General features: G+C 48.6%; 1 pseudogene and 1 gene segment (V, D, J or C); both read left to right on the forward strand.

Moving 5' to 3' along the window:
- The first annotated feature begins 565 nt into the window (after positions 1 to 565).
- On the forward strand, positions 566 to 1,062 carry LOC140619019 (large ribosomal subunit protein uL11-like; annotated as a pseudogene).
- A 15,567-nt stretch (positions 1,063 to 16,629) lies between these two features.
- On the forward strand, positions 16,630 to 21,744 carry LOC140619020 (immunoglobulin lambda variable 1-40-like). The segment is given in 3 exon segments: positions 16,630 to 16,675; positions 16,788 to 17,093; positions 21,581 to 21,744. Coding segments are annotated over 3 exon segments (516 nt in total).
- Positions 21,745 to 21,750: the final 6 nt, after the last annotated feature.

The raw sequence follows: 21,750 nt of genomic DNA on the forward strand, positions 1-21,750 counted from the left end.
GAGATACCTAACTCTGGGAAATGAACAAGGGGTAGTGGAAGGGATTTGGGCAGGGGTTTGAGTTGACTTGGTGATTGGCACTGAGGGGGGTACTTCAGATGAGCACTGGGTGTTATGCTATATGGTGGCAAATTGAACTCCAATAAAAAAATTTAAAAAAAATACAAATTCTGTAACTCTGTGGGAGAGAGTACTGTTTCTGATTCTTTTGTGGTGAGTTCTTCCTTCTAGTCATTTTGCTCAGTGCAGAGTGGCTAAAATCAAGTTATACTGGAAAATGGAATGGAAAAAAAATAAGGTATAACAAATAAAGAACAAAAAACCATACCAAAACAAACCAAACCAAACAGAAACAAACAAACAAAAAAACAAAAAACAAAACAAAACAAGGAGGGGTATCCCCTGTTCTGTATACTGGAAGTCCCCTGATTTCCCCTGTTGTTTCCAGCACTGCTTGGTCAAGAACTTGCTCTTCTGCTTTTGGCTTTAGGCTCAGAGGAGGCAAAGGTGCAACTGTCTTTGGTCCTCCTGAATCCAGGGTCATCCGACACCAGCTGCCTCCACCATGCCGCCTAAGTTCGATCCCAATGAGATCAACGTCATGTTCTTGAGGTGCACCGGTGGCGAGGTCGGTGCCATGTCTGCCCTGGCCCTGAAGATCGACTGCCGGGTCTGTCTCCAAAAAAGGTTGGTTATGACATCGTCAAGACAGCCGGTTATTGGAAGGGTCTAAGGATTACAGTGAAACTGATCATTCAGAACAGACAGGCCCAGATTGAAGTGATACCTTCTGCCTCTGCCCTGATTATCAAAGCCCTCAAGGAACCACCAAGAGACAGAAAGCAGCAGAAAAACATTAACCACAGTGGAAATATCACTTTTGATGAGTTTGTCAATATTGCCTGACAGACGTGACATCGATCTCTAGCCAGAGAACTCTCTGGAACCATTAAAGAGATCCTGGGCACTGCCCGGTCTGTGGGCTGCAATGTTGGTTGCCGTAACCCTCATGACATCATAGATGACATCAATAGTTATGCAGTGGAATGCCCAGCGAGGTGACTACAAAGAAAAATATTTTAACAAAGGATCATTTGACAAAAAATAAAAAATAAAAAACTTGCTCTTCCCCTGTCCTTCTAGCTGGTTCTAGGGGAGGGGCCTGTTGTGCTGACTCTCAGGTTTGTGCACTTGGGGAGCTGTCCTGCCCCCTGCCAGGTCGTCTCAGTGGGAGCTGTTTATCCTGTGAGGTCCCTCTTCCCCGGCAGCCCTGCTCTGTCCGTGGCACAAGGTGACAGAAGGAACAATAGCAGTGGTGGTGGCCAGCTCCCCAGCCCTAGAGTCAGCTCCCGCAGTAACTACTGCATCTGCCAGTCTGCAGGGGACTGGATGCTCTGGGGCGGGGCCCCTGACCTGCTCAGCTTGGGACCCCCAGCGGCAGGTGTCCTCGCTGTCCTGCCTGGGCCTTCCCACCTCCGCCTGTCCCGGATGGAGGCCGGATCCTGGGCTGTGTCCCCGGCGCCCTGGGCTCCCAGGCCTGCACTGCTGGAATCGGGCTCACGGCCGTGCAGCCCCCTCTCTGCGGAGCCTCCGCCCGAGCCCCTCCGAGCTGCTCCCAGGCCACGGGGCATGCTGCAGCCCTTTAGAGAGCTCAGCCACAGGGTGCGGGGCTCTCCCCTGGGCAGGGGCTTTTTCGTACCCCCGGGAGCCTGAGGGCATCCCCGCCCTCCTGGGGTCATACTCTGAATCCTTGTGGGCGCCTGTCCATCCGGGAAGTTTGGTGCAGCTCCTGCTCCTCTGACAGGGCTCTCCTGACCTGGGGGTGCTCGCTGCGGCCTCAGCCCAGCTCCTCAGGGCCTCTCCCCTTGGATGCTTTTAGTTTCTTTATTTCTTTTTTTCCGTTTTCCTACCTTTATAGAAGTGTGAACTCTCCTCACCGTAGCATTCCAGCTGTTGTCTCTTATTTATTTATTTATTTATTTATTTATTTATTTATTTATTTATTTTTTAAATTTTTTTTAATTTATTATGATAGTCACAGAGAGAGAGAGAGAGAGGCAGAGACACAGGCAGAGGGAGAAGCAGGCTCCATGCACCGGGAGCCCGATGTGGGATTCGATCCCGGTACTCCAGGATCGCGCCCTGGGCCAAAGGCAGGCGCTAAACCGCTGCGCCAACCAGGGATCCCCTGTTGTCTCTTTACATCTCAGGCCGAATTCATAGATTTTCAGGATGATTTGAACGTTATCTAGGTAAGTTGGTGGGAACAGGTGACTTGGGGACACTACTCTTCCGCCATCTTTGGTAGTATATATAATTTCCATATTTCAACACAATCCTACTGAGTGGATTCCACAGCAAAACATATGAAAAAAATGAGGTTTGTCCATAAAAGAAAAGAATCTGTATAGGGAGACATGAATGATGGAGACAATGAATGAGGGTTTGAATATGTCCCTATAGTGTAGACTGTATTCTAATACAATATGGCCTGATGGGAGCCACACTAGTGCTCATCTGTGAACACACTGTGCTTCTCGGATTTGTCACTGATACACCAAATATGTTGGTACAAAACGAACAAGGAGTATGGAAGAGGAGGTGGGTGGGGTAACGGGGTGACTGGGTGATGGCCAATGAGGGGGGCACTTGACAGATGAGCACTGGGTGTCATACTATATGTTGGCAAATAGAAGTCCAAAAAAAATACACAAAAATGACAAAAACAGGAGTTTAAAACACAAATACATTTCTGTGAGAACATGTGGAACTCATGTCTCTAATGCCCAAGAGATGGAACCCATTCTGAGAGTCAGACCTGGCCATGCCAATGGGGAGGGAACTGGTGAGCCCTGGAAACCAGCTGGGCTCTCAGGGCTTTGGGCCTTGCTGAGGTGAGTGCCCTGTGACCAGGAGGGGGCGCTGAGGGACTGCCCTGTGGTCCGTACAGGGCTGCTCTGTGAGGATCCTTCACTCAGGGTGCCTGGGCCTGTGTGCTGGTCCCTTGCTCCCTGATGAGAGCTCAGCAGCTGTGTCCTCTCAGGCCTGGACCCTGAGCAGGGACTTGTGTGTGGTGCCAGCAGATGCTTCCCCCCAGGGCTCTCCCAGGACTGAAGCCAACCCCATTCTCCTCAGTGTGTGGTGTGAGCAAAGCTCCAGGATCAAGGCCCAGGGAGGGGCTGGGCAGTGAGTGGGTGGAGCCTATGTGCATGGACAGCCCTTCTGGCAGAGGGGGGAGTAGAAGAGGAGGCGTGGGGCAGCCCAGCCCATGGAGGGGACCAGGGACTTTGTCACCCTGACTTGTGATCTTTAATGTTCATTCAACTCTGTCAGTGCACAGGTCAGGAGTGACCTCAGGGACACGGAGCCACTGTCAGCCTACGTCTGCTGGTCTAGCTTAGAGATTTGAGAAAATTCAGTCTGGCCTCTGATCCATCACCCGTGAATGTGTCTGCAGGTTCCCCATCCCTGCCTGTGCTGACCCAGCTGCCCTCCGTCTCTGAATCCCTGGGATCAATAGCCAGACTCACCTGCACACTGAGCAGTGGCTGCAGCGGTGGCCATATGCTGGTTCCAGCAGCCAGGAGGCCTCCTGAGTACCTGCTGATGGTCTACTGAGACTCACCAGGGCCCCAGTGTCCCCAGCCACTACTCTGGCTTCAAAGACACCTCGGCCAATGCAGGTCACTCAGATAGCTGTGAAATTCATACAACAAGGGTCCTCATGGGGACTCATGGGCACCCCTTCAGATTTTCCTGCCTGCATGAACAGACCCATGATGTAATCATAAGGTTAAAAAAAGAGACAAATGATTCTATAAAATGTTTCTAAATGTCTATTTAAATGAAAGACAAAGTCATTCTTTTTTTAAAAAAAGTTTTATTTATTTATTCATTAGACACATAGAGAGAGGCAGAGACAGAGTCAGAGGGTGAAGCAGGGCCCTTGCAGGGGGCCTGATGCAGGTCTTGGTCCCAGTACCCTGGAATAATGACCTGAGCCAAAGGTAGATGCTCAATCACTGAGCCACCAAGTGCAACTGCACTGAGATTTTCAATGCCACTTCCATCATTATTTTCCATGCAGTCCGCACAGATCTGTGAACAATATACTCGTAATTCTGCCTGTGTCTTCACAGTGACATCATCATTGAGTCTTAGTCAATGCACATTGAGAAGATTTTCTTAAAAAGAACATTCAGGACTGTGGGCAGATGAGATCGGTGAAGGATCTCAAGATGGCTGGGCGAAAACTTGCTCTAAAAACCATTGGGTAGCTTTTGTGGAGATCATACCCTGAAACCAGAAGGCCATTGCCAACTCCCTGAAATCCTGGAATGAGATGCTTACCTCCAGGTTGGCTACTCTTCCTGAGAAACCACCTGCTACCGACTGGGTTTACTACAAGGCCAATGTGGCAAAGGCTGGCTTGGTAGGTGACTTTGAGAAGAAGTTTAATGCCCTGAAGTTTCCTGTACCAGAGGATAAATACACTGTCCAGGTGGATGCTGAGGATAAAGAAGATGTGAAAAGCTGTGCTGAGTTTTTATCCCTCTCAAAGGCCAGGATTGAAGAATATGAAAAAGAGCTGGAGATGATAAAGAACATCATTCCATTTGATCAGATGACCATTGAGGATCTGAATGAAGTCTTCCCAGAAACCAAATTAGACAAGAAGTATCCCTATTGATTTCACAAGCCAGCTGAAAATTTATAAACTTGAGTTGAGGAGAAAGCCCTGGTCCTCATATTATAAATGTTGGATATTAAAAATAATGATACGGGGATCCCTGGGTGGCGCAGCGGTTTAGCGCCTGCCTTTGGCCCAGGGCGTGATCCTGGAGACCCGGGATCGAATCCCATGTCGGGCTCCCGGTGCATGGAGCCTGCTTCTCCCTCTGCCTGTGTCTCTGCCTCTCTCTCTCTCTGTGTGTGACTATCATAAATAAATAAAAAAATTAAAAAAAAAATTTAAAAATAATGATACGGAAAAAAAGAACATTCATCCAATTTATGTGTACAGTTGGTCTAGGGAGTGACCAATACGCAATCTCTTCCTCTGGATTCTTGCCAGAAATTCTCCAGCTGTCACATCTTCCTGCTAAAACACCCTGCAGGTCTGCCTCTTGTGCTCTGAGGTCAGTGGCACACAGACAACCTCAAATGGCAGGGCTCCTGCAGACCTGTGTCCATATGCGGGGAGGACAGACTCTAGGAAGGAGTTCTTGCCCAAGGGGTGGGGAGAACTAATGTTTAAAACAGGTGAAGAGATCCCTGGGTGGCGCAGCGGTTTAGCGCCTGCCTTTGGCCCAGGGCGCGATCTTGGAGACCCGGGATCGAATCCCACGTCAGGCTCCCAGTGCATGGAGTCTGCTTCTCCCTCTGCCTATGTCTCTGCCTCTCTCTCTCTCTCTCTCTCTCTCTCTGACAATCATAAATAAATTTAAAAAAATTTAAAAAAAGGTGAAAACAGTGAAAGATGACAACGATGTTCAGTGTGTAACCTTTCCAGGAAAGCACACGAGGCCTTCCACACACAACCTGGAAAATCTAGCTCCCTGGGTCTTCAGTATTTCAGGAAATTGAGAGAAGGAGAGGGCTGCAACCAGGGTCATCATATAGGAGGAAGTTCTAAGCATCCTGTGTAGAGGAGGCCACTTGTACACGGCGACCCTTCATTCCACTGGATGTGACAGTGATGTCAGACAAATTGGTGTAGACACCACCTCAGTCATGAAAATCCAAGGGATTTGTGGTAGAAACACAGAGATGGAGAGAGAGGCAGTGACATAGGCAGAGGGAGAAGCAGGCTCCCTGCACAGAGCCTGATGGGGGGTTTGATCCCAGGACTCCAGGATCATACCCTGAGCCAAAGACAGACACTTAACCCCTGAGTGACCCAGGCGTCCCTCACACCAAGAAATGAGAGTGTAGCCTAAAATCTATGCCACATTCAGGGGAGACCACATGTGGGGAGACTCGTCCAGATCATAGGAGGAGAGTGGTCAGAGCTCTGGAGACAGGACCTGTGTCCCATGGCCAACTGATCCCCATGTCATGCAGGGTGAGGTGGTGTCAGGATGCCAGAACACAGTTGAGACTTATTACTGAGGGCTCAGGCTGGATCAGAGCTGGGAACACCACCTGGCACTGACTGTGACCTCTGCTCAGGGCTCACAGCTGGGACCTCCTGAACCGTACACCAGCTCCAAGCCCCTCCTCTGCCCACCCCCCCTGACATGCTCAGGCAGAGGGAACTGACCCAGAACCAGGGAGGGGTCAGAGAGCCGGGGTCTCATTTGCATGGAAGAGCCCCTCCCTCTCAGAGGATGAAGAGGAGAAGGGAGAGATGAGGGGAGGCTCTGCTCAGCTGAGGGGCCACTGAAGACAGGATCCGTGATGACCTCCACCATGGGCTGGTCCCCTCTCATGCTCACCCTCCTCGCTCACTGCGCAGGTGACTGGATGTGGGACAGGGCGAGGGGCCCTGGGAGGACATATGCAATCCAGACTCCAGCATCACCCTATCTATTCTCTCCTTCTTGCAGGGTCCTGGGCCCAGTCTGTGCTGACTCAGCCGGCCTCAGTGTCTGGGTCCCTGGGCCAGAGGGTCACCATCTCCTGCACTGGAAGCAGCTCCAATGTTGGTTATGGCAATTATGTGGGCTGGTACCAGCAGCTCCCAGGAACAGGCCCCAGAACCCTCATCTATCATAGTAGTAGCCGACCCTCGGGGGTCCCTGATCGATTCTCTGGCTCCAGGTCAGGCAGCACAGAAACCCTGACCATCTCTGGGCTCCAGGCTGAAGATGAAGCCGATTATTACTGCTCATCCTATGACAGCAGTCTCAGTGGTGGCACAGTACTCCAGGCGTGTGGGGAAGTGAGACAAAAACCCACTTACCCATCTGCAAAGTGAGTGAGCGCCCCAGCAGCTGCCTGCTTAGGATTCCCCTGGGTTTCTGCTCATTCTTCAGTTGATGCCCTGAACACAGGTGCATCTTGGGGACCTCCTGGAAATGGCACCTGCTTCATCATCTCTGACCTCAGAGTATCTCAGAGTAGCCCATTGTGCACAGAGGGTGTCAAAGGAATGAGAAAGTTTTGCCTTTGGGATCAGGGACTGGTTCTTTTAGGCTAGAGTACATTCACTTGTCATCTTCTGATTTCTCAGTAAAAGAAACACTCTTAGGCCACGAAGCTATCATGGTCCTTCATCCCCATCCCTGTTCTGCTGATGCACATGTCAGCTTTTTTTACAGCTGGCAACATTATTGCCTTATCTTCAACTAGGTGATGATTTCTTCTTATTATTTGATGATTGCAAGGAACACATAAATCAATGCCACACTCAGAAATATAAAAGGTAAAAAAAAAGCTTTCTAGAGAAAAATTCCCACGTGAATGTTTATGGAAACTTTATTCATAATTAGCACCCCTGAAAGCAATAAAAAATATACACACTGATTTTTATACCAGCTTTTTATGAAATATCCAGACTTGAAGTAACGAAGATTTACTCCAACCTGATGTATAGTCGTAGAGTGTGATAGTAGTCAACATTTAAAGAAATAAGTTCTTAAGTTCAAAAACATGCATGAATATTAACTGCATATTTCTTCAGGATGAGATACCACCTCACACCAGTAAGAATGGGGAAAATTAACAAGGCAGGAAACAACAAATGTTGGAGAGGATGCGGAGAAAAGGGAACCCTCATACACTGTTGGTGGGAATGTGAACTGGTGCAGCCACTCTGGAAAACTGTGTGGAGGTTCCTCAAACAGTTAAAAATATACCTGCCCTACGACCCAGTAATTGCACTGTTGGGGATTTACCCCAAAGATACAAATGCAATGAAACGCCGGGACACCTGCACCCCAATGTTTATAGCAGCAATGGCCACGATAGCCAAACTGTGGAAGGAGCCTCGGTGTCCAACGAAAGATGAATGGATAAAGAAGATGTGGTTTATGTATACAATGGAATATTACTCAGCTATTAGAAATGACAAATACCCACCATTTGCTTCAACGTGGATGGAACTGGAGGGTATTATGCTGAGTTAAGTAAGTCAGTCAGAGAAGGACAAACATTATATGTTCTCATTCATTTGGGGGAATATAAATAATAGTGAAAGGGAATATAAGGGAAGGGAGAAGATATGTGTGGGAAATAGAAAGGGAGACAGAATGTAAAGACTGCTAACTCTGGGAAAGGAACTAGGGGTGGTAGAAGGGGAGGAGGGCGGGGGGTGGGAGTGAATGGGTGACGGGCACTGGGGGTTATTCTCTATGTTAGTAAATTGAACACCAATAAAAAATAAATTTAAAAAAATAAAGAAATAAGTTCTTAAGTTCAAAAACATGCATGAATATTAACTGCATATTTCTTCAGGATGAATAACACATAAAAGGCTAAATTCCACGTCATGGGAATTTCATTGTAATTTGGAAGATGTGGGTATCTAGAGGTGGCAAGGAGGCCAGTGATTGACAGCAGGTTGAGGAAGGAGGAGGGGGAGTGTGTTAGGTGACTCTATTCGAGGTGATGTCACTCTCCTACATGGCACTGTGAAGGCAGCGGCACCCCAGTGCTGTGTTGTCACAGCTCAGTAAACTGTACCCCAGAGTGACAGCTCCTTCATGCAGGCAGAGAATGTCTTCTAGAAGTCTGGGGTCCATGACAGCTCACAGGGAATATCATCTCATCCACTTCTCCAAGGAGGTGTGACCCTTGTCCCCAAAGGGGGAGGACAGGAAGGTGGAGACCTCAGGGAGTGTGAACAGGAAATTTGAAAAGGGAGCAAGGAAACTGCACGTGAGCCCCTTAGGATGACAGAGTGTGTCCCCTGGGCTGAGGGCTCAGTCCTTGTCATGTGTCAGGGACGGGCCTGGAATTGAACCGTAACGTCCAAGGTCATAGGTGATGGTAGACATCGTTGTCCCTTCAGGAACAGAAGGTCCTGTGTTGTGAGAGTCTCAACCTCTCCATAGCAAGTGTGGAGATCGGACCCGCCCTTATGGTTCTGGAGACGATTGCCCTAGGACACTGGATACAGCTATAACACTGGATAGTTTGAAAACTAATGGTTGATTATTTATAAACCTGCAAATTACAGCACACACCTGGGGCCACAGACAGAGGTCATCGTAGAGACAGAGCGAGCTTGTATCCTCCCCCCCCCAGGAGAGTGGACAGAGGCTCAGCTGACAGAGGAGCTGGGGTGAGAGACAGAGACAGAGAGAGACAGAGACCAGGCCTCGAGGACCCACCTTGGAGTCCATGGGGGCAGCATCCCTGATGTCTTTGTCCATGTGCTCCCTGCCCTGGGGATGGTCCTGACCCCAAGCCTCACTCTAATCCTGGAGAAGCAGTGGAGCAGTGGGGACAGTAGGAGACAGTCTCCCAGAAGGAGCCACAGCAGGGGGTTCTGAGCCATTTGGAGTCATTAGGTGCAGCCTCAGGAGGGTGGGTGGGACCTGGGTGTGGCCTGTCCTCCATGCACAAGGTTTGGGGACCCACAGCACTGGAGGCAGAGGGCTCTGCTCTGCAATCCTCTTCCCTCATCTCAGCCAGTGTGGACCAGGACTGGGGCAGCAGGAGCCTGGAAGCCTGTCCCTCAGCTCCATGGGATGCTGTGCATCCCTTGCCTGAGTCTGGGCCCAGGTCCCACCTGCTGTCAGCCTCAGAAACCCTGAGCTCAGAGGGGTTACATTACAGGCACCAGGAGAGGACCTGGGAGTGGGGAGCAGTGACCAAGATGATACTTTCCTCCCTCTGGGGGCTGAAAGGTTGAGAAAGATCCCCAAGCTCTGCTGCCCTGTGGCTGGGATCCTGGGGCTGTGCATTTCAAGGCAGAGGTTGGGGTTCTCCACCCCATTTCTTCATGACCCCCATATCCCGGGCACTGCAGCCTGACCTTGGACATTCAGGTCATGTTCCTCCGTGACTCCTCATTCTGCTGGGCTGTAAAGGTCTGCAAACCCCCAACACATGGTCACTGGCCTCAACCCTCCTGGAACATTTTTATGTGGGAGACGAGGAGGGGCATATGTCTTATCATTGACACCTGGCTCACCTCTGGGGACCTGGAGCAGAGGGGAAGACTAACATCACCACACACTGCAGGGATGATGCAGGGAAGGCCCCCTGAGCCAGCCTGGACTGAGGGACGCTGCCTCCTGGACATCTGTCCCCTGTCCCGTACCCAGGGAAGGGGTCCAGGGTACCAATCTAGGCTCCTGTCCCCCTACACGACACATACACCACAGGGCCTGCTCACCAGGGCTGCATACCTGCCTCAGGCTATGGGCACTGATCCTGACGCTCAAGGTCAGGGTCTCCCATTTCTGAGCTAGGAATTCAGTGTTTGTGCTCCTTCCCTAGATCTTCTACTCCTACATGCTCAGAGAAGCCTCTCCCTACCTGAGGCTCCCCTGCAGTGACAGCAGCACTCTGAAGGGCCTGGCATAGCAGAGACCCCAGTTCACACAGTCCTCTTTCCCGCTTCCCTCCCCGCCTTCTCCTGGGACCACAGCCACCAGCATCCCCTCCGGCTGTGCTCCTGCTTCAGGTGCTCTGCCCTGACACCTGGTTATCTTCAGTCCTGCCCTGTTCTGTCCCCCCTCCTATCCCCCGGGGCCACAGGTTCACCAGGTGGTGATGCTTTTGTTAAATCACCACCTCCCAACATGGTTTGAAGATCTTTATGCATTGTTTTAATATTTTAATATTTTCTTCGATGACTCTTTGTGCAGAACACCGCCACTCCTCTCTTGAGATTAATATGAAAGGCCGTCCCAAGAGGAGCTCCCTAAATGTTCCATGGGTTAGGATAGGCTCAGTCTTTTGCAGGATTTATGTTTTGTAGACATTCCCCCTCTCACAGGAGTGCTTATTTTGTGAGGACTCTTCCCTCCATGTGGGAAGCTCTCAAATCACAGACGCTGTATCCATGTTCTTTACAGCAGACCATGCAGGGTGCTCCACCCAGTCCTTCAGGTCACTGGTGAGTGCTGGGATCACAGCTCTGGATGTTACCTTCAGGACACTGAGGACCCTGAAAGGGACATGTAATCAGCAAAGGGCAATGTGCATCCCCTGGGCCCTGCAAGGGGACCCTCCCACCTGGGGGAGCCCCCCTGACCTCACAGCTGGGCAGAGGCCGAGCTGCACTCTGGGCCCCTGGTGAGACCCAACAGCCTGGTTCCCTAAGGGCCTGGCAGAGTCTCCTGGGCAGGGTCTTGAGCGTTTCCCACAGATGCTCCCTCCATCTTTCCTATGTCCACTCTGAGCAGTCCCTGCCTTCAGCATCCTCTGTCCCCTGTTTTCCTGAATTACTGACCAGATGGAGTCAGAGAGAGACTGGAAGGGGTGACAATTTGCATAAAGTGCACTGTCATTTGCCAGGAGACTGTAGGGAGAATTAGACAAGCTTAACAGAGTGCAGCTCCATTCTTGGGACAGGGGATTTGTCAACATTGCCTGGACTCCTCTCCTCCTCCATTTCTTGTCTTTCTTCCCAGGAAGGGACATCATCTGTCTTCTGGGGGACCTTCTTCGATATTAACATCCCCTGGAAACTACCACCAAAACTTCCCCACCTCCTGGGAGTTTGTGTATTTACAGTTTCCCTGTCCCAGCCAGGGATGGCCCAGCTGTTCCCCCACCTCCCTCTGCATCTCCAGGAACAACAGCCAGACTCACATGAACCATGAGCAGTGGCTTCATTGTTGGCGGCTGCTACATATACTGGTTCCAACAGAAGCCAGGGAGTCCCCTTCCCCCCATATCTCCTGAGTTTCTACTCAGACTCAGATAAGCACCAGGGCTCAAAATCCCCAGCCCTGTTCTGGATCTGAAGACACCTCAGCCAAAGCAGCGCCTCTGCTCATCTCTGGGCTGCAGGGTGAGGATAAGAATGACTCTTACTCTACAATCTGGCTCAGTGGTCCTGGTCACAAGGGCACACACAGAAGAGGATGAGGGGCAACACCTCAGCCTGCCTATGGCCTTGGACTTTGTCTCCCAATTTAAGATAACTTGAATACACACTAATTTTCCTGGAAGTAGATTTTGGGTCACAATATCCTTCCTCCTAGTTTTCTATTTACACATTTCTGAAGACACAGAAGAAATAAAAACTGAGAAGAAATAGATACAGAAATATTGTTAGTGATCCAAATTGAAAAATTAGCCTCAGTGTCCATTGAAAGATGAATGGCTAAAGAAGCTGTGGTCTATGTATACAATGGAATATTCCTCAGCCATTAGAAATGGCAAATACCCACCATTTGCTTCGATGTGGATGGAACTGAAGGGTATTATGGTGAGTGAAGGAAGTCAACTAGAGAAGGAGAAACATGATATGATCTCATTCATTTGGGAATGTAAAATAGTAAATGGGGTTATAGGGGACAGGAGAGAAAATGAGTGGGAAATACCAGACAGGGAGACAGAACATGAGAGACTCCTAACTCTGGGAAACGAAAAAGTGGTGTTGAAAAGGGAGGTGGGTGGGGGTTGGGGGTGACTGGAGGACAGGCACTGAGGGGGGCAGTTCACAGGATGAGCACTGGGTGTTATTGTGGTATATGTTGGCAAATCGAACTCCAATAAAAAATACACAAATAAAAGAAAAATTAGATCCTGTTGTCATGGTGGTCCTTTTCTCTTCCCATAGAACGTCTACTTTTATTAATTTAATATTCAGAACAAATGACAATCCCAGCAGTTTGAAAGTCCTACTCAGGGTGGACTCTTCCCTTCCAGCTGTCAGAGCAGAAACCTCCTCTTCTCTACCAGGCCTCTGCTCTCAGAACAGGCCAAGGCTCATTGAATCCCAGGTATGAGACACTAGGCTGTGGGGATGCTGGGTGAGAGCCAGGCCCAAGAGGAATTCATGGCCCATAGCTGTGGACTTGACCCTCAGTTGTGACATCAGAGTTGTGGTTAGGAATGGGGGTTTTGGGGTCCTGAAATGTTGTAAAAACGCTGACTCTGCTCCAGGGACACTGGTTGAAGTAGTCCTGTGGATGTGACTTCCTACAGCTGACACCACTCAGGACCATGGTCATCCTCTGGGGTCCTGTTCCTGATCCCCCAGTGCCTGCTTGTGGCCTCCTCTCCTCTGGTACACAGTGGAGGTTTGCAATAGTCCTGGGTGGAGGAGTATGGCTTGGATGTCTAGGGAGGAGGAATCTGATCATTTGATGCAAAACCCTTTGCCTATGAGGCTGTTGTGAATGTAGAATTTACCTTTTGTGGAGTGAAGAGAAGCAAAATGGGAGTTAATATAGGACAAGCTCTCTGGCAGAAACCCTGAGTTGTGAGCTAGCACAGCCTTGACTGAGCTTCCAGGCTACAGCCTGACTTTCTTCCACAGACTTTGTCAGCTTGTCCTCCTTGACAAGATACTCACAGGGTCTCAGATAAGGGGGGAGTGAGACAAATCTCTGGACCCAAGGATCTTGTCTCTGAACCCCCATTCAGGAAGAAACTTATCTGGAGAGACTGAGCAGGGTGGGCTCTGCTGCACGATGATCTATGCTTCCACAGGAAACAGAAACATTCCAGTAAAGCGCATAGACCAAGAGAAATTGGAACATTCCAGGAGACACAGACATATAATGTAAAAGAGCCCAAGGCACCTCCCCTCTCAATATGGAGAAGATGAACAGGATGAAACACCGTGCTCCACCTGAACGTGCAGACTCCAAACATTCTTCCACACTCAGTTCTATCATCTCATTCTGTAGAGTGTGACCTTGTGTCACTACTGTTATATCCACAGGGGATACACTGACCATAACGCTGGTCACAGACACAGTCTCCTCTCTCAGAACCATCTCCATGGGAACTTGGACCAGATCCTGCTGGCTATGCCCGACAACACCCCCTCTCTTCTCTTCTCCCCTCTGTTCCTCTGTCCTTTGGCTTTGGTCTCTCCCTCTGGCTCCTCAGGTCTGAGCTATGTCTCCACCTCAGGATTTCAGAGAAAACCAGAAATGATCTTGCTGTAGTTTCTAGTCTGAGGGGTCCAACTCTTGGAGGAGATTGATAAGAAAATAGAGTTGCAAGAATCTCCTGACATTCTCGTTCCTGCTCTAAGATCTAGGCTCCATTTTTTTTAACCCAGCACTCCTAGTCAGTCTTAATATTTTTAGAGGTTTGTTTATTTTTATATATAGAGAGGGCATGCATTGGGGGGTTGTGGGCAGGCAGAGGAGGGAAGGAGGCTCAAGCAGACTCTGGGCTCAGTGTAGAGCTCTGTGCAGGGCTCGAGCTCACTATCCTGGGATTAGGACATGAGCAAAAACAAAAGTTGATGCTCAATGACCTGAACCTCCTAGATGCACTCCCTACTCCATTGTATTTAATATGAAAGTAAAATTATTACATTTCTTGAAAAGGATGTGTTTATCTACTTTTAGGTATTTGCACATGGATGTAATGATTTTTACCTACTTCAGAATTATCCGATGCCCTCACTCATGGGGAATCATGGAGGAATCCATCGACAAAGGTTTGCTGCATATTTTAAGATAAGTCATTTTTTTTCTTGGGCTCCAGACTTTCATTCTGAAGAATTCTGTGGAAAGTAGATCCACCACAGAAACATTTTCTACCATAGAAACAGTCCCAGGCTGTATCGTTTCTTCACACACACAGACACAAAACTCACAGCAGTATGTTTTCTCACTCCTGGTGAACACCAGAGAAACTCAGGGGACTTTGGGTGTGGCTGAGTTGTGGGGTAAGAAGGAAGAGGCTGGGTCTCACCCCTGTCCTGCGCTCCATGACACCTGGAAACCCTAGAGAGGTAGGTGTAGTGTCTGCGGAGATAAGGAATGGACAGATTTCTTGTCACTCAACAGGTCCTAGACTCCTGATTCAGTGGATTGTTAAGCGTTTGCTCTCACAGCAGTCCTCTTGGCTAACAAACTTTTCAAGTCATCCCCTGTGGTTCAGGGTTTTAGCCCCTCCTTCAACCCAGGGTGGGACCCTGGAGTCCTGGGATCCAGTCAGGCTCCCTGTATGGAGCCTGCTTCTCCCTCTGCCTGTCTGTCTCTCTATCTTTCTCTCTCTCTCTCTCCCTCTCTCTCTCTCTCTTTCATACACACACACAGACACACACACACACACACAAACACACAGTTCTTTCATCTGCCTGAGTGAATAGCATCCTGGATGCTGCAGTTTCCAGGCTTCTGAATCCCTCCAGAGCCATCTTGTCCTCAGTCAGCCATTCTCAGAGCCTCAATCTCTGGGAGACAGAAGCTTCTTCAACAAGAAACACTGGTGACATCTAGTGTGACTGGGGTCCTGTCACCAGGACAGCCTGGATGTGCACTGAGCCTGTTCCTCTGGGGTGAGCCTGATGCTCAGTATACCCAGGGGGAGTGTCCGTCCCCATGAGCAGCTCAGTCTCTGAGCATGTCTTGGCACCATTCAGTGTCTGAGCCTGATCATTCCATTCATCCTGGGACCTCAGCCTCAGGGCTGCCCCCACGGAGCTCAAGGCCACTGGGATGTGGGATACCCCTCCCTGTGCTGTCTGCCTGGGCTGTCACTCCCTCAGTCACCCAACTGCCACATCCAACCAGGCCGCACACTGATGCAAAGTCTTGTGACCCGTCCCAGGGCCACAGGACCTGTGAGCTCAGGGGCATCATTCCCCTCAGCACCAACTCTCCTCCAATCACATGTGGGAAGTTTGACAAAAATCTGGGTCGAGGGGACCTTGGGGAGGAAAAACCCATGCCTGTAGTCATGGGGGGTTCACGAATAATGTTCTATCTTGAACATGCTGGACACAAGTTGCAGAGGCTCAAGCTGTGCCCAACCCAAAGGGTGGTCTGTCTCCAAATCCCTTTGTCCAAGAAGCTCTGTTTGTAATTTTGTCCCCATGTCCTCAGTGCTGTGCAGAACTCAGGGGAAGATAACTCTGGAAATCCGAGAAGCCTCATTAGAGGAAAGTTCCAGCATCCTGCATAGCAGGGGCTGTGTGCCCATGCAGATGTATCACTGCTCTGGACTGGATTCTGAACTCTAAGAGGATTTTGTGTAAGAGATACCACCTTCACCCTGACCAGGAATGGTCAAGGGAGTTGTGGACAAACTCTCTCTGAAGATTCCCAGTGGAGCAAATAGTGAGCCCTGAAGTAATGTGAGCTGGCATACGGGGACTGGCCTGGCCCTAATGCAGCCCTAATGCAAGGAACAGTAGGCAAAGATTTGGGGAAGCAGGAGATGTGGGGCCTGGTCACCTTGTCACAGAGTGGTGCCTCTGCGTCTGGACACGAGGGTGCATTCTGGTTCCATTTCTGAAGAGTCAGGGTGATCAGAGTTGGGACCTGCCACCTGGCACTGCTTGTGCCCTCTGCTCAGAGATCACAGCTGGGACCTCCCCATCCCCTGGCCTTACACAGCCCCTCCCTTGCCCATGCCCCTGTCATCTCAGGCAGAGGGACCTGACCCAAGGCCAGGTGGGTGTCAAATGCCAGGGTCTCATCTGCATGGATGGGCCATCCCTCCCAGAGAAGATGAAGAGGGGAAGAGAGAGATGAGAAGAGGCTCTGCTCATCTGTGGGAACACTGAAGGCAGGATCAGTAATGACCTCCACGATGGCCTGGTCCCCTCTCCTCCTCACACTCCTCGCTCACTGCACAGGTGACTGGATGTGGGGACATTGGAAGGGCCCTGGGAGGACATGTGGGGACATGCTTCCTCCTCTTGTCTCCAGGCCCCAGCATCACCCTCTCTGTGTCTCTCCCTGTTGCAGCGTCCTGGGCCCAGGCTGTGCTGACTCCGCTGCCCTCAGTGTCTGCGGCCCTGGGACAGACGGTCACCATCTCTTGTACTGGAAATAGCACCCAAATCGGCAGTGGTTATGCTGTACAATGGTACCAGCAGCTCCCAGGAAAGTCCCCTGAAACTATCATCTATGGTGATAGCAATCGACCCTCGGGGGTCCCAGATCGATTCTCTGGCTTCAGCTCTGGCAATTCAGCCACACTGGCCATCACTGGGCTCCAGGATGAGGACGAGGCTGATTATTACTGCCAGTCCTTAGATGATAACCTCGATGGTAACACAGTGCTCTGGGCCAGGGAGGAAGTGAGACACAAACCTGCTCTCCCCCCAGAAATTAATTTTGCTTTGCAACACCCACTGTTTGGCCAATTCAGCTTCCCCCTTTGTTTGGTGTAAACTGCAGTCTGTGGTCAACGTGAGGGAACTTTGGCTCCAAAATGATCCTGATTCTCTTCACTTCAGCCCCTGCACCCTGTCCTTGGCTCAAACATATTCTATGGTTTTCTCATATTGAGGAAAAATTCCTTGTTGTCAGGAGCATGATGCTCTGTTCACAGTCTGTTGATGAAGAAAGAAAGACAAGAAAATGTAGATTAAATTAAATGTCCTTACAGCCTGCAGCCCACTGTTAGAGACCTGACATATATGCAGAGAGTGAGTTGCTCAAGGAACTCATGGCTGCCTTCGTGCCTTAATGTTTATCTTTAGTAAATATTGAGAATAACCTCACCTTAACAGCAGCTAGATCATGAAGGTCCTGAAAGCCTTGCTTCCAAATTCCTTAGAGTTTTACACTATCCCCGACCTCCACTTATTAAAAAGCATATCATCAGTCCCTCCTCACAATCCCAGTGCAGCTTTCTGCCCACAGGTCCTGTTCCCGCTATAATAAAATCACTTGTTACCACCATTATATATCTTGAGAATTTGTTCTTGGCCATTGGGATCGGCAATCCTGTATCACTGTGACAAGTCAGGACAGAACAGGAGACACAGAGTCCACCTGCGTCTGACTGAGGATGGAGCACTGTCCTTACAGTGTGCATTCACACCACGTACTGAACACCTTGTATGTGCCCCATGTGAGCCTAGGGATGTGGGACACTAGTGAACATGGCAGAGTCCCCATGATCAAGGAGCTGACAGTGTCTGGGGGAAGAGAGAGGACACAGAATACGTATAATAAGGAAAGCTTGTCCCTGGATACTGAGGTTGGGTGAGCTTGGTGGGGTGGAGTTGGAGCATTGGAGGAGTTCCCAGGGAACCCCAGAATGTGATGTCCCACAATGACACCCCAGTCCTGTCCGGATAGTGATGGAGCAGGGCATGAGCATGTAGGGGGGACGTGGCAGGCGTATGGACTCTGTCCCTGTCAGACTAGGAGTTCTGAACAAGGGGATGATGATGAGGAAAGTCAGAGTCCTCATGACATAGAGGAAGCCAGGACTGGGATGAGAGTTGGAAGGAGGGGAAGGAGGTGGGTTTCTTGGGATCAGTGTGGGGAGGAGCCTCCACCAGCTAGGACAGTGTGAGGATCCATATCTGACGCAGGATGACGTCTACATCATGTTTCCAGGGTATAGGATCAGCCCCTGATCCAGGGAAATGTTGATCAGGAGTCCTAGTGATGCACATCTCTGGTTACTCTTGACTGACCTTGATGAAACGTCACCAGTGCCTGTTGCTGTGGAGGTAAGTATTTCCTGTGCTCTTCAGGCCCCTCTGTTTTAATAAGAATCTAATTGACATTTGGCAGATTAACAAGAGAAAATCAAATTTCATAGCCTACATATTGGGTATCCACACAGACGTGGAGAATTCCAAAGACAGTCAGGCACCATGACACATATGTGAGTGAAGGAGAGGGGCAGGGGTCTGATAACCAAAGAGGAGAAAGTGCATTAGAGGGAAGGTGAGAGGAGTTGTTTGGAAAAGAGAGGTTGTCCTGCTGTGTAGATACATGACTTAGGTAAAGAGGGAGCCTGGTAATAGCTCTCTTCCTGGTACAAGCTGGCAGTTTGGGGGGATTAAAGAGCTTTTCCTAAATCTGCTGAGTTTCATTTGTTTAAAGTGAAACTAATGTTCATGCAAATGGGGTTCAATCTGGGGCAGCCTATCTTTAGCCAGTTCCCTCTCTTCTCTGAAATTTCCCAAGGATACATGTGTTAAAACTTGTGCTAGCAGATTGTTCATTTTGTTGACCCTCTCCTGACGATAGACCAGTTTATTTAAACTCATTTCAGAAGGGGTTGATGGAGGTGCATTCTCAAAGTCAGGCTTGTGGTTCAAGAAATCAGGTATTAAACAAGAAGCATTTGTAGGGGGAAAAAGGATGGTAAATGATCAAATGAAATTGTAGGCAGTTGCTGAGTTCTGAGGGCAACCAGTGGAGAAGATTTCTTGATGTCAAGCTCATGTCGTCTTCAGGTAGAGTGACAGAAGTCTGTGACAATCTGACAGACTTTCCCGGTTTGTAGTTCAAATGTGTCTGGTGATCTCTGTCCCATAGATCTACTGGCATGAAAACCACCTCTACATGAGCTGCTTTGGTGACTTCTCTGAAGGTTCTATCGTTGGTTTCACATTTACTTTTCAGGACTTCAGGATATAGGACAGTTTGAATGCACTTCCAAAGGTGGGAGAAAAATCAACATGCTAGTTTTCAGATTTGTACCCAGAGATCCTAGGAAGCTAGAGAAAATCAGGATCAAGTTCAGGTTATAATGAAAAGGAATCGACTCAAGTATTTTCCCTTATCAAACGTGTAGAACAGAAGTAGAAAGCCATCCCTATGACAGCACATACCATCATATTATGTTTTAGGAAATGTTACACATATATGTTTATTTTCATTTTTTCTTTTATGATTTAATTATTCAGTAATCTCCACACCCAGGTGGGGCTCATGCTTACAAGCTCAAAATCTAGAGTCCCACCCTCTACTGACTGAGTCAGTCAGGCCCCTCTAGATGCGTATTTTCTTTCTTTTTTTTTTTTTAAATTTTTTATTTATTTATGACAGTCACACACACACACAGAGGCAGAGACATAGGCAGAGGGAGAAGCAGGCTCCATGCACCGGGAGCCCGACATGGGATTCGATCCTGGATCTCCAGGATCGCGCCCTGGGCCAAAGGCAGGTGCCAAACCACTGCGCCACCCAGGGATCCCCAAGATGCATATTTTCAACACCGAGTGTCACTTGCTGCTGATCCTAGCCCAGGGCCTGCCTCTTGCCTCCAAAGGAGAAAGGTAATTAAATAGATGAATTTCATGACGAGCCTCCCTCCATAACAGAGATTTCTCCAATAACCAGTGTACGTTCCCCAGTGGAAACTGGCAGTGAGTCCAGATTTGAGAAACCAAACTGTCTGGAGGTACTGTATTTAACATAAAATCCTGTCTCTGGGTCAAATATGTAAGCTGCCCTGGGAGCTCACCTCAAGGACCTCACACTTTGTTTAGTGGTTGTTGTTTCTTTGTGTTTGTTTTTTCCTTCTCATTTTAGAGTCCAATGCACCATCCATTTGAGTACACAATTCCCAGGGCTTCTTCAATGAGTGGTATATAATCCTGTGAAATAAAAGTAGAGTTTATATATATATATATTTTTTCCCATACTTTGCCCCACTTTGCATCACAAATTAACTTTCCTGACTCTTGTTAGATCTTGTTTAACTACTCTCTTAATTTTGAATAAAAATAATGTAGAGGGCAGCCTAGGTGGCTCAGTGGTTTAGCACCTGCCTTCAGCTTGGGGCCTGATCCTGGAGACCTGGGATCGAGTCCCGCATCAGGCTCCCTGCACGGAGCCTGCTTCTCCCTCTGCCTGTGTCTCTGCCTCTCTCTCTCTCTCTGTGTGTCTCTCATGAATAAATAAATAAATAAATAAATAAATAAATAAATAAATAAGTCTTTTTTTATGATAGTCACACACACAGAGAGAGAGAGAGAGGCAGAGACACAGGCAGAGGGAGAAGCAGGCTCCATGCACCAGGACCCCGACGTGGGATTTGATCCAGGTCTCCAGGATCACACCCTGGGCCAAAGGCAGGTGCCAAACCGCTGCGCCACCCAGGGATCCCATAAATAAAGTCTTTAAAAAAATAAAATAAATAAATAATAAAATAATGTGTAGCCTTTGCAAGGGAGAAAGAGAAATGTTTCATTTAATTTTAGGGTTTATGTTTCTTATTACTTCTTTCAAAGAACCAACACCTTGTTTTGTTGATCTCTTCTACAGTTCTTCTGGGTCTACTTCATTGAGTTTTGCTTTCTTCTTCTGCTTGGTGTATGTTTTATTTGCTGTTCTTCTCCAGTTTCTTTAGGTGTGAGGTTATCTTGTGTATTAGAGTTTTTTCAAAAATTTTGAGGGATGTTTCTATTGCAATGTATTTCCCTCTTAGGACTGCTATGCCATTTCCCAAAGATTTAGAATGGTTGTATCTTTATTTTAGTTAGTTTCTCTTTGGAAGCTCCCTGTATCTTATGTTTTTTGAGGAAAAGTTCCTAATAACATTGTGTAATTTTTCTAAGGAAATTGGTTTATTTAAGCATTTTTGGACTTTTTTCTTCTTCTTAATAAAGTGTACCTGTTATTTATTATTAACCCATATTTATCATTCTTTATTTTTGTCCACATTTCATTACTTATTTCCATATTTGCATATGATACATTTTCATTTAAAAGTTTTCAAGAGGTTTATCTTATTCTGAAATTGAAAAACCTGTCTATGAAGCACTATTTTGATTTAAATACAGGTCATGATTGTGTGGACACCAGGAAGCTCTGGGCCATTGCGACTGGCAAGTTAGAAGGACTGATGCCCACTTTCTTGACACATGAGAAGGGCCTGAACCTGCTTCAGTGGGACTTGGAGCAGGACTCCACCCATTTGAGGTTCTCCTCTGCTGTGACTCTGTAACCCCCT

The sequence above is a fragment of the Canis lupus genome, chromosome 27, assembly GCF_048164855.1.
Source record: "Canis lupus baileyi chromosome 27, mCanLup2.hap1, whole genome shotgun sequence".
NCBI classification, from domain to species: Eukaryota; Metazoa; Chordata; class Mammalia; order Carnivora; family Canidae; genus Canis; species Canis lupus.